The following is a 13,035-nucleotide window of genomic DNA, read 5'->3' on the forward strand; positions in this document are numbered from 1 at the left end:
TCTGCTAGTACCTGTATCTACCTTGCCCTAGCGATAATACTGTAAGAGCTGCTCCTGTGCACACTCACGCTAGTCAAGTGAGGATTCTGATCGCTTCAACAGATGGTTTTTCAGACATTAAGGTTGCATTAACAGCCTTCAAGGTAGTGCTGTGCAGAGATAGCTAAACTAACTCCAGCTGAGCTAGCTTCAAAATCACATCAGCGCAGCGCTGTGCCAAAACTAATTAGCCCAGAGATAGCACCGCACTGACATAGTGAGATTGCGTCTGGGACCTGTGCTGTACCTTGATGGGTATCCCAGGGAGACATACCCGCTTGTTTAAATCCAGCTTAGTTATGTGGAATACCATGATGCAATGCACCATGCCAACAAGTCTTAAGTGGACTAATAGAGTGTTACCTTCTGTAATACTTGCAGCCTCTGGCAACTTTCTCATTTATAGTAATTTTATACTTTAGGTCACAAAAATATTTTCATTTCATGTTGTATTTCCTAAGGGATACTTCCTAGAATCCACAGATTCAATAGAAAATATCCCTTGATCATCTGTACAAAAGTTACTGTCAGTTCTCCTAGCTTTTTGGCATTTATGCCTTCATATATTCATAGAGGATTATCCTCCATGCTTACAACTCCATGCCATTTATATGCCTCATCTGCCTATGCTTACTTATTTGCATGTTTTAAACTATCCTCCCATTTACTCTCCTCTTATAAAGTTAGATTGACATCTTTCCTTCATGCTGCTAGCTTCAACAGTTCGTTAGCTTGAAGAGTCTTCCAAACTTCCACCAAAAGTTAGTGATTCATTTCTGTTTAAAAGGACCTTAAAAATATTCTGTGTTTTTGAGATGGGAGAGAAAAAGACAGGCTAAAGCTCTTGAGCTAATTAGAACAGTTTATTCTGGTGTTACTGAGAGTGCTTTTGTGTGTGTATGCCTTGCCTGCCCATGCTGACGAATGATGGTGCCCAAGCCATAGTGGGAGCAAAAGGGAGAGGAAGAGTCTTCTGAGTTAAACTGTGGAGGGGGGTCGTCTGCAGAAGAAAGCATCCCAGACATGGGGCAGGAGATGGGCTGCAGTAGAGGGGTCATTGCCATTTCGGGAGCCGAAAAGATGCCGGAGGGGGACTTGTCCTAGTGCCGGCAATGCCTCCATATCTCCCCGTGGTCGTCACCATGTGTGTTTCTGCCAGAGGTTTAACTCATTAAATGTATGCATATACAGTGGAGCTTGTGCTCTCGACATGGTCGGCACCAGAATTGGTGTCTGCACAGCACAGGCACATCCTCATATCTTAAATGGCTGATCTTGAGCCTATTTCTCCAGGTGAACAATTAGATGTGCTAATTCTTAATGAGCAAGCACTTAAAATGTAATGCCTAGTAATCCTTGTCTTTCTATTTGTTTTAAAACTGTGCTGAATTCTAAATGGCTATTATAAAGCTTGTAATAATTTAATCCATACAGTTAAAATATGTATAAATGGCCCCATATATGTTATTTAGTAGCTTTTTTTTTCCTGTGCAGTCAAGGAAGGGTAAATGTTCAATGCTTTGGAGTTCCTTTAAATGAGGACCTTTTACTGATCATGGACTCAGAATCTAGAGATGTATAAAAATTCAAAGTCACTTTTCTTCATACTTTTAGCTGTTGGTAGAGTATTAAATATCAGAATATGTTAAAAGGTGTTTAATGGCTCAGTGCCTTGACCTTGTCTGGGACAGAAGCCAGTCCAGGACATGTGTTGGCTAGAATCATGCACAGCTAACATCTATAATCAGCTTGGCAATGCTGTTAATACGGCAGGTGTTTGTGTCTACCATTACACAGAGTGCCAGACCTCACAATGATGATCTGTGAAGAATGTGGTACTGTAAATCTTTCTGTCACTGTGAGGTTTTATCTTGTAATCTGCTATATCATTCAGAAAGCATCAAAGTATTTTTATAGGTATTTTATTATATTTTAGCACAAAAAAGACATTTTTTGAATCTTTAATATTAGTGCTCTTAATACAGTTGAGGATTTAATGCATTAAAAATTGACAGTAGTTTCGAAGCTTGAGAGGACTTATAACTGAATTCATCATTTAGAAATTCTCACTGTAAATGAGAATAAAGAAAATAAATCCTGTAGATAAATATTTTGACCCACAGTGTCTTCCCTGAAGGAGTAAGAGGGCCAAAATGCTTGTCTAGCAAATTGTGGGTTTTCTTGTGGTTATCCGAAATCAAGTTCACGTATTTGCACTATTCAGTATTCTATTTCCTTCTTGTACCTATGCAGGGACTTTACTCAGCATATCTGGAGCAAATTAAAACAAAAATACTTGCACAGGATTACTCTGACAATGTGTATGAGTAGGAAAGATTTGGAACTGTTTTGCCTGAGGGTGAAAAGTGGTTCTCTAGTCAAGTGTGGGAGGAATCTTTATTTAACTGAATTGATGATCTTCAATTTGGTGAAGCAACTGGAAGCGTTAAATTATTGGCCATTGTTGAATGAACTTACTCTGCACTTGTTGATGTGAATGTCAAAGGCTAAGCGTATTGGTGGCACCTCTTCAACCTTCTTATAAGTTGGCATCTTACTTTAGAAGGGGGATGTGACTATTCAAGGGCACACTTAAATGAAATTTGGGGTAGTTGCAGTGCCAGTATGGGACAGATGAGTACATGAGAATGAAAATTAAGAAAATTTGCTTCAGGGAGTAACTCTGAGAAACTTAGGTTGTAAAATCAAGTGTCATACAAAAATAGGAGCACTAATGAGTACTATCCCTTGCCATGTACCAAAAAACCAGAATGAATAAACAGTATTTCACAGGCTTTTATAATTTATCTTTTGTAATTGGAAAAGGATCATAGAAGAACAGTGAAAAATAAGTGAAAATGAAATATCCATTTTAATTGTTATATGGATTATTTAAGATTGGTAATAAATTTCAGTTGACATAATATTCTTACATCGAGCTTCAGTAAAATTGTTAGGAGCATAAATTGTCCTTAATATATAGAACGTCAGTATCTAATTTAGAATTTTATTAGTGGAATAGCTGTAGTATATGATCTTACAGGTTCAGTACTGGTCTTAACTTCTGAGTTTGTTTGGGAAAGCTCTGTTCTTAAACCTGCTCTTATCCATGTTCTTTGTCAGCCCTAAGGCAGATTAAACTGAGATAGGGTACCCATGTTTTCAGTACTACCTGACATACAGTAGGCAATATTACAATATAGAGCCAAACAATAATTGAATAATTACATTTGTGCTACAATTTGGATTCCATGAATTGCTATTTTCTGCAAGAATTCTTAAGGATTCTTTCTTAGACAGAATGATACTCTGCTACAAGCACTACAAAATATTACTGAAAGTAATATTAATTATTAATTAATAATACTGAAAGCTGAGGGTGCTGAGGAGGATGATAGAGGATTGTGTTTGATTAATGTACTGGAAGTATGGGAGACATTACTGGGAGAATTTCAGTGGACATAGGGAGAGCTCAGGTTATTCTGAGGAAGGGACTGGGGGACACAGGGGTGAATCCATAAGAAAATAAAGTTCTTGAATTCCATTACTCACAAATGGCTTTCCCCCCCACCCAAGGTGACAGAATTCTAATGCCAGTATCTACTTTTTTTTATTGCTACATAGGTCTTTTGCAATATGGAAATTGCAGGAGGAGGATGGACAGTTATACAACACCGAGAAGATGGAAGTCTGGATTTCCAAAAAGGCTGGAAAGAATACAAAATGGTAAGGTAAAAAACGTGGAATAGCATTATAGTTCATAGGAGTATTATATTTCATATAGTACTTCCCATATTCTTCAGCAGATAGCTCTGCCTGTAATGGTATGATGTAGTCCTACACTCTCTAATAAACTACCTTTTGTCATTATTGGTATTATTTTAAATAATTGTACTCTTTGTACTTAGTTGTGTACTTTTCTGCATGACTTAGAGTTGCTTTCAAACTGGTTACTGAAATTACATCCAGACCGTGCCCAGGCATAAGCAGTGAAGATTATTGCTCTCTGTGCCTCGGAAGTTTTGACTTCCTGCGATGTTAAGGGCTAATAGGTATGCGATGATGTTCCTCATGCATGGATGTTTTCAACTAAAGGGAACTCCTCTGAAACTTGGAACATCTCAGATAGGAATGAGAAGTTTTCCTGGGGTTTATCCCAAGCCACACAATGCCTCTGCCAATCAATTCAATGTACGGGAAATGGTGATACTTCAAATATGATCAAAAGAAAATAAATAACTTACAAAATTACAGATGATGTGATTTTAGCAGGCTATTTTCACTTTCCAAGTAAAAAAAAAAAATTACTCCAATCTAAACAACTTTTGAGTTTTTTCTTGCCTGCCTGATTCCTTTCAAACTTCCCAAGGGAGCTTCCTTCTATGAGTCCCTGAGGAATAGCTTTCATTTCTGTGAATTCTGTAGTGGCATTCCTAGTGCAGTTTCTAAAATTGTGTTATCAGTCAGAGATAAAAACTGTTGTGAAAAAGATTTTCTTAAAAAGCACCATATAAAAGAGCATTTAAAACGGTTAAGAAAAAGGAAAGTTCAGTCCAGTAAAAATTTCCATGGGGAAAAGTTCTGTTACAGAACTTTTCATTTCAGGAAAAAAAGTGGAGATCAGTTTATTAAAGTGAAATGTCATTTTGGAATTTATACGTGCTTTCCTTCTAACTTTGCTACGCTACTTGATAAAATGTATGATAAGAGTAAAACTAAACATTTGGGTCCTTGTGATCAGATCCATGCTATTATGCGTAGCCAGATAATGTAATCTGTTTTACAAAATATGTAAAGTAAAGTAAGATTAGAAGGACAAATAGATATTTTTGAATGGATTTTTTTGAATTTGTAAAGATAAAAAATCAGGTTCCTTTTGCAGTTCTAATTCGGCAGGAAATTTCAAAACTGTTTAACTTGATTTTGGTGAAATAAAGTGAAATAAATATGAAACATCAGTTTATTTTGGGGGAATTAGAAATTTGAAGATTCTGCCAATTCTGTTTATGAGTAAATTGGAATTTGTATATGCAACCTAACTCATTTTCTACCTATATATGCTGTTTTAATTTATGAATACTACATGAACTATTGAAGTTTGCTCTGTTTAGTTGTCCTAGGCTTTATCTTAGACAGTTTAATAAGAACAGCCCTTCTTTTTAAGGTTTTCCCATGTGGGAAAACGTCATAGATATCCCTTCACGTAGTTACAGGTTTTCCTCAAATTTTTCTTTGAAAGAGTGTGAACCTTTTCAGTATTGGTTTATGGGATTTTGTGTAGCTTCAGCAGTCCAAATTAATTTTGTTTCTCTTTAGGGAAGTCATAGTCTTATCTGTTACTTCCACTGAATGAGAAGGATATATTTTGTACTTTCACTTCATGAAGAAGGAAGGGATATAGGCTTGTGTCTGCTCGTTTGAACCGTTTCACCAAGGTAGCTAGCTGAAGCCCCCGGCTATGATCACACATATCATCAAACAGTGGATGATCAGGACTGGTGCAAGCTCTGCAGCTTACTGGAATATGGAATTGTGTCTGAGCTTCAAGGCGGGAGCACCCCTGCTGTAATCCCTCACTGTTCAGCCAGGCTCTATTGGATTGTTTCACCACTCCTTCCTGGCATGTCTATCCAGGGTTTCTTCCAATGGAAACAGGGTAGTGCAGCAGGGGGACACAGAGATGCATGGACTCGCTTAGAGTGGTTGAACTTAAAATGTGGTCTCTCAACTCGTAGTTCAGATACAGCTTTTCAGATTTGCCAAGGCATTCTCGTTGTGTTTATATCTCGCTGGGGCCCCAAATCTAATAAAAATAGTAATAATAAAAAATCATAGCAATTTAATAACCATAAGTCACTAGACCTTCCACCACTTTCAATATATTTACTTATTGGACAAGAATCTGCATAAATGTTAAGCTGATCAGAGTTAAAAGTAAGCACCGTTTGCCAGTTTCTGAGCTAGGTGGGAACTCAGGCTACTAACCTGAGTTATATGTATGTTTGCATATATAGATAACACATATATGTTATATATACACATATGTTAACTTATAACACATATATTTACATATATATATATGTTTACATATATATAAAAATACTTCTGTAGCCCCCACAAGCTTTTGACTGTTCCAGTTTTAGGAAGCCATTGCATATTTTCTCCATGGCTTTTCTACATTATAGCTGCATTACCTCCAGGAAAGAGTTCTTTTCAGCTTAGCTTCAGCTAAGGACTGAAACACGCCACTGATTTCCTGCACAAGTTATCAGCCGATCTGCAGTAACTGTTCCTACAAATACTCTCTGGGTTCACTTTTCCCGTGATTAGAAGGACGTGATTGTGGATCATACCATGTAGACATACCTTTAAACACTATTGTGATATGTTGCTCAAATAGTTGTTGTTCTGGTGCCATTACTTTTATTCTCCCAGAAGGGCACGCAGTGCGAAAAGGGGTTTGTAACTCAGATGGGTCAAGTCAGAAGAAGCCTTTTTTTGCGCTGCTGAAGGTGCTGGGTCACACGCTCCTAACATCCGTTATTCAGTTAGGTGATTGAGTATTGGATTCGCTGTTCCCCAGCCTTTTAGCATGTCTAGTTTAATAATTCCTATGAATTTCACAGAAGTTATTCCACACACAAAAGCCAAACATTCACTATCAGTTTCCTAGGTGGTGCTTACTAGGGGGCAGGTCTACTGAGGGCTTCCTCAGACCTTTAACATTTTTTCTTGCTTTCTATCATTGGAGGGAGACTCTCAATAGGTATTTGAAATTATGTGCCTTGGCTAGCCTACCACAATCCTTTCTCTAGCCAATTTTTTTCCTGCGTGTCAGTATTTAATTTTACTACATACCTCAGTTGCCACAGTATTGCTATTTTCCTTTCTCTTACAAAAGAAAGCTATCACCTTTTTAATCTTTCCTAATGTCATGAGCTAGATTAAGATCTCTTGTATATGTTAGATCCATAGCTGTATTTCTAAGCTTTATGGCAACCGCCTCCTATCTTCCTAACCAGCAGCAGGGTTTTCTTTTGGTTCTTTGAGGCAAGACTGAAGTTCAGTGGTAAATTACACACCACTTACTTTCACATTACTGATAATGATCTGAGAGTCCAGTACCAGCTTAATGCTTAAAGCAAGTCTACCATCAACTTATTTTAAAGTCATCACCAGCAACTGTGTGTGCCTGAGAAGCATGTCTGCAAAATCACTTCCATTTCAGTTGGGATTTCTTCCTTTTCTCTTCTTTTAACTAACAGCTATAAAGCTGTTGGATAGCTCTATGTGATGGCTAGCTCCATGATGCCTAGTTGAGATGATACCAGAGCTGTACAATTTAGATTCTTCCACAGCCTAAATTCTGCAATGCCCTGAGAGCTGAACCACAGAAGTGGTTATTAGAATTTTCTCAGAAAACATTTTTGCGTGCAGTTCTAGTAGGCATTTTCATTACATTAACTGGAATAATGTGACCTTCTCTGAGCCTCAGTGAATTATAACTGGGATAACAAGTCTTGTGATCTGTGTCTTCTGCTTACCTAAAAAAACAACTGAATTCCTCTGTGGCCTGTAAGCCTTTGATTTCCTTCTAGGCATGTATTTTTTTTTTTACTGTTTTTATATTCATGCTGCAGCTTATCCTTATGAGGAAGCTCTAGCTTGAGTAAAGGTCTCAGCCATTTCCTGCAGCACCTTCCACTTCACGACAGTCAGGTTGCTGGTCATCTCATGTGTTCATCTTGACAGTCCTTGCAAGTCTTAAGGAGTGCAAGCTGTGTATTTGGGCTTCTTGGTCTGCCTGAACAAGGCATAGCAAAAGCTACTGCTCCAACCAAGACTTATTTCTAACTGCCATCTCTCAGTCCATTCCGAAAGCTTCCAGATGTTACTTAAATTTAATTCTTATTTGCAAAAGTGTCCGGCATTCATCTCCTGATTCCTTTTGTGGTCTCCAGCTGCTTTAGCTCTTGTTTTAATTCCTTTTGTGAAAGTTTCAGTTCCAATTTTCAACTTCCTTAGAGTTCTTTCTCTCCACCTTTCCTATCTCTAAGCTCTGCTATTATTTATTCCACATTGCTTCAGTAGCAAAACTAACTCATACTTTTTTTTCTTCTTGGAAAAAGGTCCTCACCACAATTAACATTGTGCTTGACCTGAACAAAGAGGCAAAAATTCAAGCTGTTGAACGATTCCCTTTTGGAGCTGTGATTGATGATAGATATTTCTCTGATGCAGTTTTGTCCATTTACAAAGAATGCACGCATTCTTCTTTTCCCCAAGCATGAAGAATCAAACAGCTACAAACAGGGCTCCTGTCCCTTCTGATCACATTAGATTACGTTCACCACTTTCTTTTTCAAATGAGAGGCTGACTGCATAAAAAGCAATGCACAAGGTGTATTTCAAAATTGTTTGTGTATGCTTCATGATTCCTGCTCCGCTATTTTAGTGGAAAATAACCTCAAATGGGTTTATTTTTAAAACAAAAATTACATAAGCCATATGGCTTGCCTGAGTAGAATGTTCTTGACTGAAAAAAAATTGCATACAATTTAAATGCTCATATTATGGAAACAATATTTTTCATAACTCTCAGTTATGTTAAAGCTAGCTATTCTGAATTAGTTTTGTGTCCTCTTATGGATTATAAGTAATTAAGCTATGTAAAGCATTGATATGGCCATGAAATCACCACACTTTCTGCATTTACAGTAGTCTGATATTACTGATCCTTTTGCCATGTATCTGTATTCTTTAAAAGAAAAGTCAAATGCTATCAAATAACATTTCTAAAGATGTTAACACTACTCTGTGACTATTTCATGTTACCTTGATTTGTCAAAAGTTCATTTCTTGGCTCTTCATTCCTGCTAAAGTTTTAAAGCATGTAGTTCACTGGGTTATCAAGATGTCAAGTACCGAGATGGTCATTGAGACCAACTTTGCCTAATTCAATTAATTCCTATTAGGGAGCTGAAGATAGATGCTACTGATGTTGATAGGAATTAAAAACACTTATCAACTTTCCAGTTAAGATTTGTAGTTTTGACAGGAATTTAAAATTAGGAAACCTTTATCTTCATGTGGAAAACATAGATGCACATAAGAGTTAGAGATCCCTAGCTACCAAGATGCCTGTGGTTTTAGGACAATAACAGGTTTTCTCCATTCAATTTAGCTTGAGCTACATTTAAGCCATGATTTTGTTGTTGTTGCTGTTCTTTGCAAGCAGTAACTCAAGGAAGTGTGAGCCAAATGCCAGAACAGTACACTTACGTAAATATATTCAGATTTATAATCCTTAAAACTGTGGTTGTTGATTGATGTCGTATGGACAAGACATTTTCATCTCCACTGTTACTACCTCAAAATTGTATGGCTATGATCACCCTAAGGGACAATTTTTATAGCTGCTTCTGAGAACTAGCTTATGGTTTCTTATAATAGTAACCTGTGTCTTCCTGCTAACAAGAGCTTCTGTGTTTCCCTCTTTTGCATAGAAGCGATCCAGAAGTTAGGGCATGAGTAAGAGCTCATGTTGTACCCAGCTCCTTCTTTTTCAACTCTTAGGCCATATCTATATGAAGACCCTGAACAGGGACATGGCCCAGACATGAGCACTGTGTTGTGATGTAAGATTAAAGACATCATTAATTTTTTTAGTGCAGCTTTGGTCTGACTCAGCTAGAGTTCCCCAAATAATATACAAGCAGATAAGGTATTAGACCATTCCCAGATGGCAGTCTGCATGAGGCTACTGTGTTCTGGGAGATGAGAAAGTTTAGGTGTTAGCATATAGATTTTTCTGTGTTACTTTCTGCAAATCTGTGCTTCAGATTTGCAGAGCAGCAGAAGCTGCTCAGAGCCCTCTTCAGTACAGCTTCTCCTTCCCTCTGTGGCTTAGTGGAACAGGCTGGATGGATGAAAGGTTGCAGAAGAGTGTTACTGAAGGGAGAGGATTGTTGTTTTGAAGTACATGGGGAAGTGTTTTGAGGGTGGTTTGGGATTAACAAAGGGAAGGAGAAAAGATTTCAGGACGCTGTGCCACATCTGTCTTGCTGCAGGCATACCCCATAGTTCCAGCTTTGCATTCATTTCTTGCCAGCAGAGAGAAGAATTATATAAAGTGCGCTGGAACATCATCATGGTCCATCCTGCAAATGAACGATTTGGTGACAGGGTGGAGAACTGGGAAAAAGGAAGGAATTAGGGAATTCATGTCCTTGGAAAAGAGAGAAGGCTTCTGTACTCCAAACAAAAAAGACAATTTTTTTTCTTTTTTGAATTATTATGTTAAATGGATAAACTTATGAAAGTGAGTTTTGAGTATAATGGGATTGAAAAAGTGCACTTCAGACTTGAATGTTTTTGTAATGTGTATGCACGCGTACATTTCTCATGATAGTATATTTCAGATTCATGAGTTAATCAGCTAGTCACATCTAAAAAAGTCGTTTACTTCAGGTGACTCGAATAGAAGACAGACGTAATTTGCTTCTTTCAAACATTTCCTAAGTAGCTTGGATATAAGGAAATGTTTTTCAGTGACTGGAATGTGTTTTAAGATACTTTCTGAGTAATGCCTTTCATGGAGACCCACCCCTCTTTGATAAAGAATCACATGCCATGCCACTTTATTAAAAACTGATTTCTGACTGAAGCAATTACTTACATAATTGTCACTTCCATCAGCATTAAGAAAGAGATAGCATGTTCTTTACTTCTACCGAGAACAAAATCCGGAAAGTCGAGTGGAGACAGACATGATATCAAAGTAGTGAGAGACTGTATTCAGTTTTATGAAAACATGCTCATGATACTATTCTGGTCCTAATCAAGGCTTAGGCCATAGTGTGCATTTCTATAGCATGATCTAGAGGAGTAAGGAAGAAACAATGTTTGTTTCAGAAGGCTTTAGATCTCTCTAATGTAGTCACAAAGGATATGGTACTGCACAGGAAATCATCTTTACTTTTTGGAGTATTTCTGGATATAAAACTAAAAACAATCTTGTGCTGGAACACAATTTTGTATTAATTGTTTTATATTATTGTGTTATAGTCTTCCCTATGTAGATCTTACTGGATAACAGAAGCTTCAAGAGTCGTATTGACATATAACTACATGTTCATTTGTCTATCCTGCCTTTAGTGCTTCAATTTAACCAACACATTAATGTATGTGTTAGTAAGACTATTTTGGCCTACCAAAAGCTATGTGAGATAAGACATTCCTGAGATGGCAGACTTTTAATAAATTGTATTTAATGACATCACATTCAGCTTAATTATGCTAAAAACCTTTAGTAGAGCACCATGGGTAAGACTAACGTGTATTGTAGAAGCATTCTAATCAGCAGATGGAAATGCTATTTTACAAGAGCCAGGTGAGATTTTGACTTTTTTTTTAATTAGTGATTTGAACCTTCAGTAGAGCTATAGGGGAGGCCCTCAGAGGCTCTGCTGTCTTCCCACATCCATCACGACACCTCTGGCTTCTCAGGGATGAGCGTCTCCTGTCTAATCTTTTCCATGTGGGACTCATTGGAGCAGTTTGCCAGTTTGGATCTCATGTGTCAAATTAGTGCTATAACTATTGACTCTGGCATTTGTCTTCTCATTCGATTATTTCGTGTTCCAGTAGGGCCCTGAGAAGAGAAAGAAGAGCAACCTGCAAGTCGGATTCCTGGGGCGTTCAGATGGGGGGACTCAGATTCAAGTCCCTGCTCAAATTCACATGTAGATGACTTGAATGTTGGTCTTTTCTATAACACATATGTTTATAGTCATGAACATCTCTGCTATTTTGGATGAATCTGTGTCTTTTGTGACAGAGATAAGAGAGAAGTCCTACCTCTTTTTTTTTTTTGGCCTAAAGTAAAACAGAAGTACTTCTGATTTTTTTTTTAATTTAGAATTTTTAGCTCTATGCAGTAAAACTTATTTATTTCTAAAGAAAAAAATAGACAATTCTCTTAAACTCCTAATTTTTATTTCTTAGAATGAAAAAATGTAATTTTTTTTTTCCTTAAAACATATTCATTCTGCCTTGGATGCACTTACTAAGGATTTCTGTGTTCCCAGGATCTATTTGTATTAGAATGAAGAAGACAGTCTCGGAGAGAAGTTCTCAGCCTAACATACCTTTATTGGAAGTTCTCTGTTGTTTTTAATTAAATTATGAGGAAGTTAGAATTAAATCCAGGTGCGCCATGGAAGAGGCATTGGCTCCTCCTGTTGCATATGGATGACTGTAAGACACTGAGCTGTTAGGGACCTCTTGCCTTGGTGGAAGTAGTACTTGTGTAAGATTTGTGCCCCAAACTTGGAGTCCATTGCTGTGATTCTTCCTTATCAGAAAGTATGTTGCCGTCGACTCTGCGTATATTTGGGAAGGGAAAAAGAATAAGTGAACCCAGTTTCTGTATGTCTACAAACATATTTGGATTAGAGAGAAGAACAGCAATCTGAATTGCTGCAGGAGATCAAGAAGATTTCAAGACACACTTTTCAAACTTGGAATAACAAGTACAGTCCTGTATTGCACTTCTGTATGAGATCAACAGTAACTTCAATTTTCTTTTTGTCTTTGGAGAAGATACCTCTGGCTTCCACATAAACATATTTATAAAACTTTCCACCAGGTATTTGCTGATATTTCATAGAAATAAATCCAAATATTTAGTAGTATTTTACTACATTCTTTATTTTAAAATTACCTAACACTCTTATTCTTTGAAGAAAATTAAAGTCATGTCTATAGGCCACAACTGTGTTGTAAATAAAAATATAATGATTAATCCGATGTGGTGGAAATGGAGACGTATACTTGACCTTTGTTAGAAATTATCTTCTTAAACAAAGTCCATGCCACATTCTCAGCTAAGGCAAAAGGAGCTGATTATTCTTTATGGCTTCTGAGAAGACACTGCTGCTGTAAAACATTGAGTTATTATCTACTTTCTTCAGTGAATAGTCTGACAGGAGATGA

At 37.2% G+C, this 13,035-nt stretch overlaps 1 protein-coding gene across 2 annotated transcripts in view; it reads left to right on the plus strand.

Moving 5' to 3' along the window:
- Positions 1-13,035, plus strand: part of ANGPT1 (angiopoietin 1) — a 169,393-nt gene that overhangs the window by 110,060 nt on the left and 46,298 nt on the right. For both annotated transcript variants that reach the window (XM_009683048.2, XM_068932813.1), the window contains exon 6: positions 3,664-3,765. In XM_009683048.2, the coding sequence (XP_009681343.1) occupies positions 3,664-3,765 (102 nt within the window). The remainder of the gene's footprint in view (positions 1-3,663; positions 3,766-13,035) is intronic.

This window comes from Struthio camelus, chromosome 2 (genome assembly GCF_040807025.1).
Source record: "Struthio camelus isolate bStrCam1 chromosome 2, bStrCam1.hap1, whole genome shotgun sequence".
Classification (NCBI taxonomy): domain Eukaryota; kingdom Metazoa; phylum Chordata; class Aves; order Struthioniformes; family Struthionidae; genus Struthio; species Struthio camelus.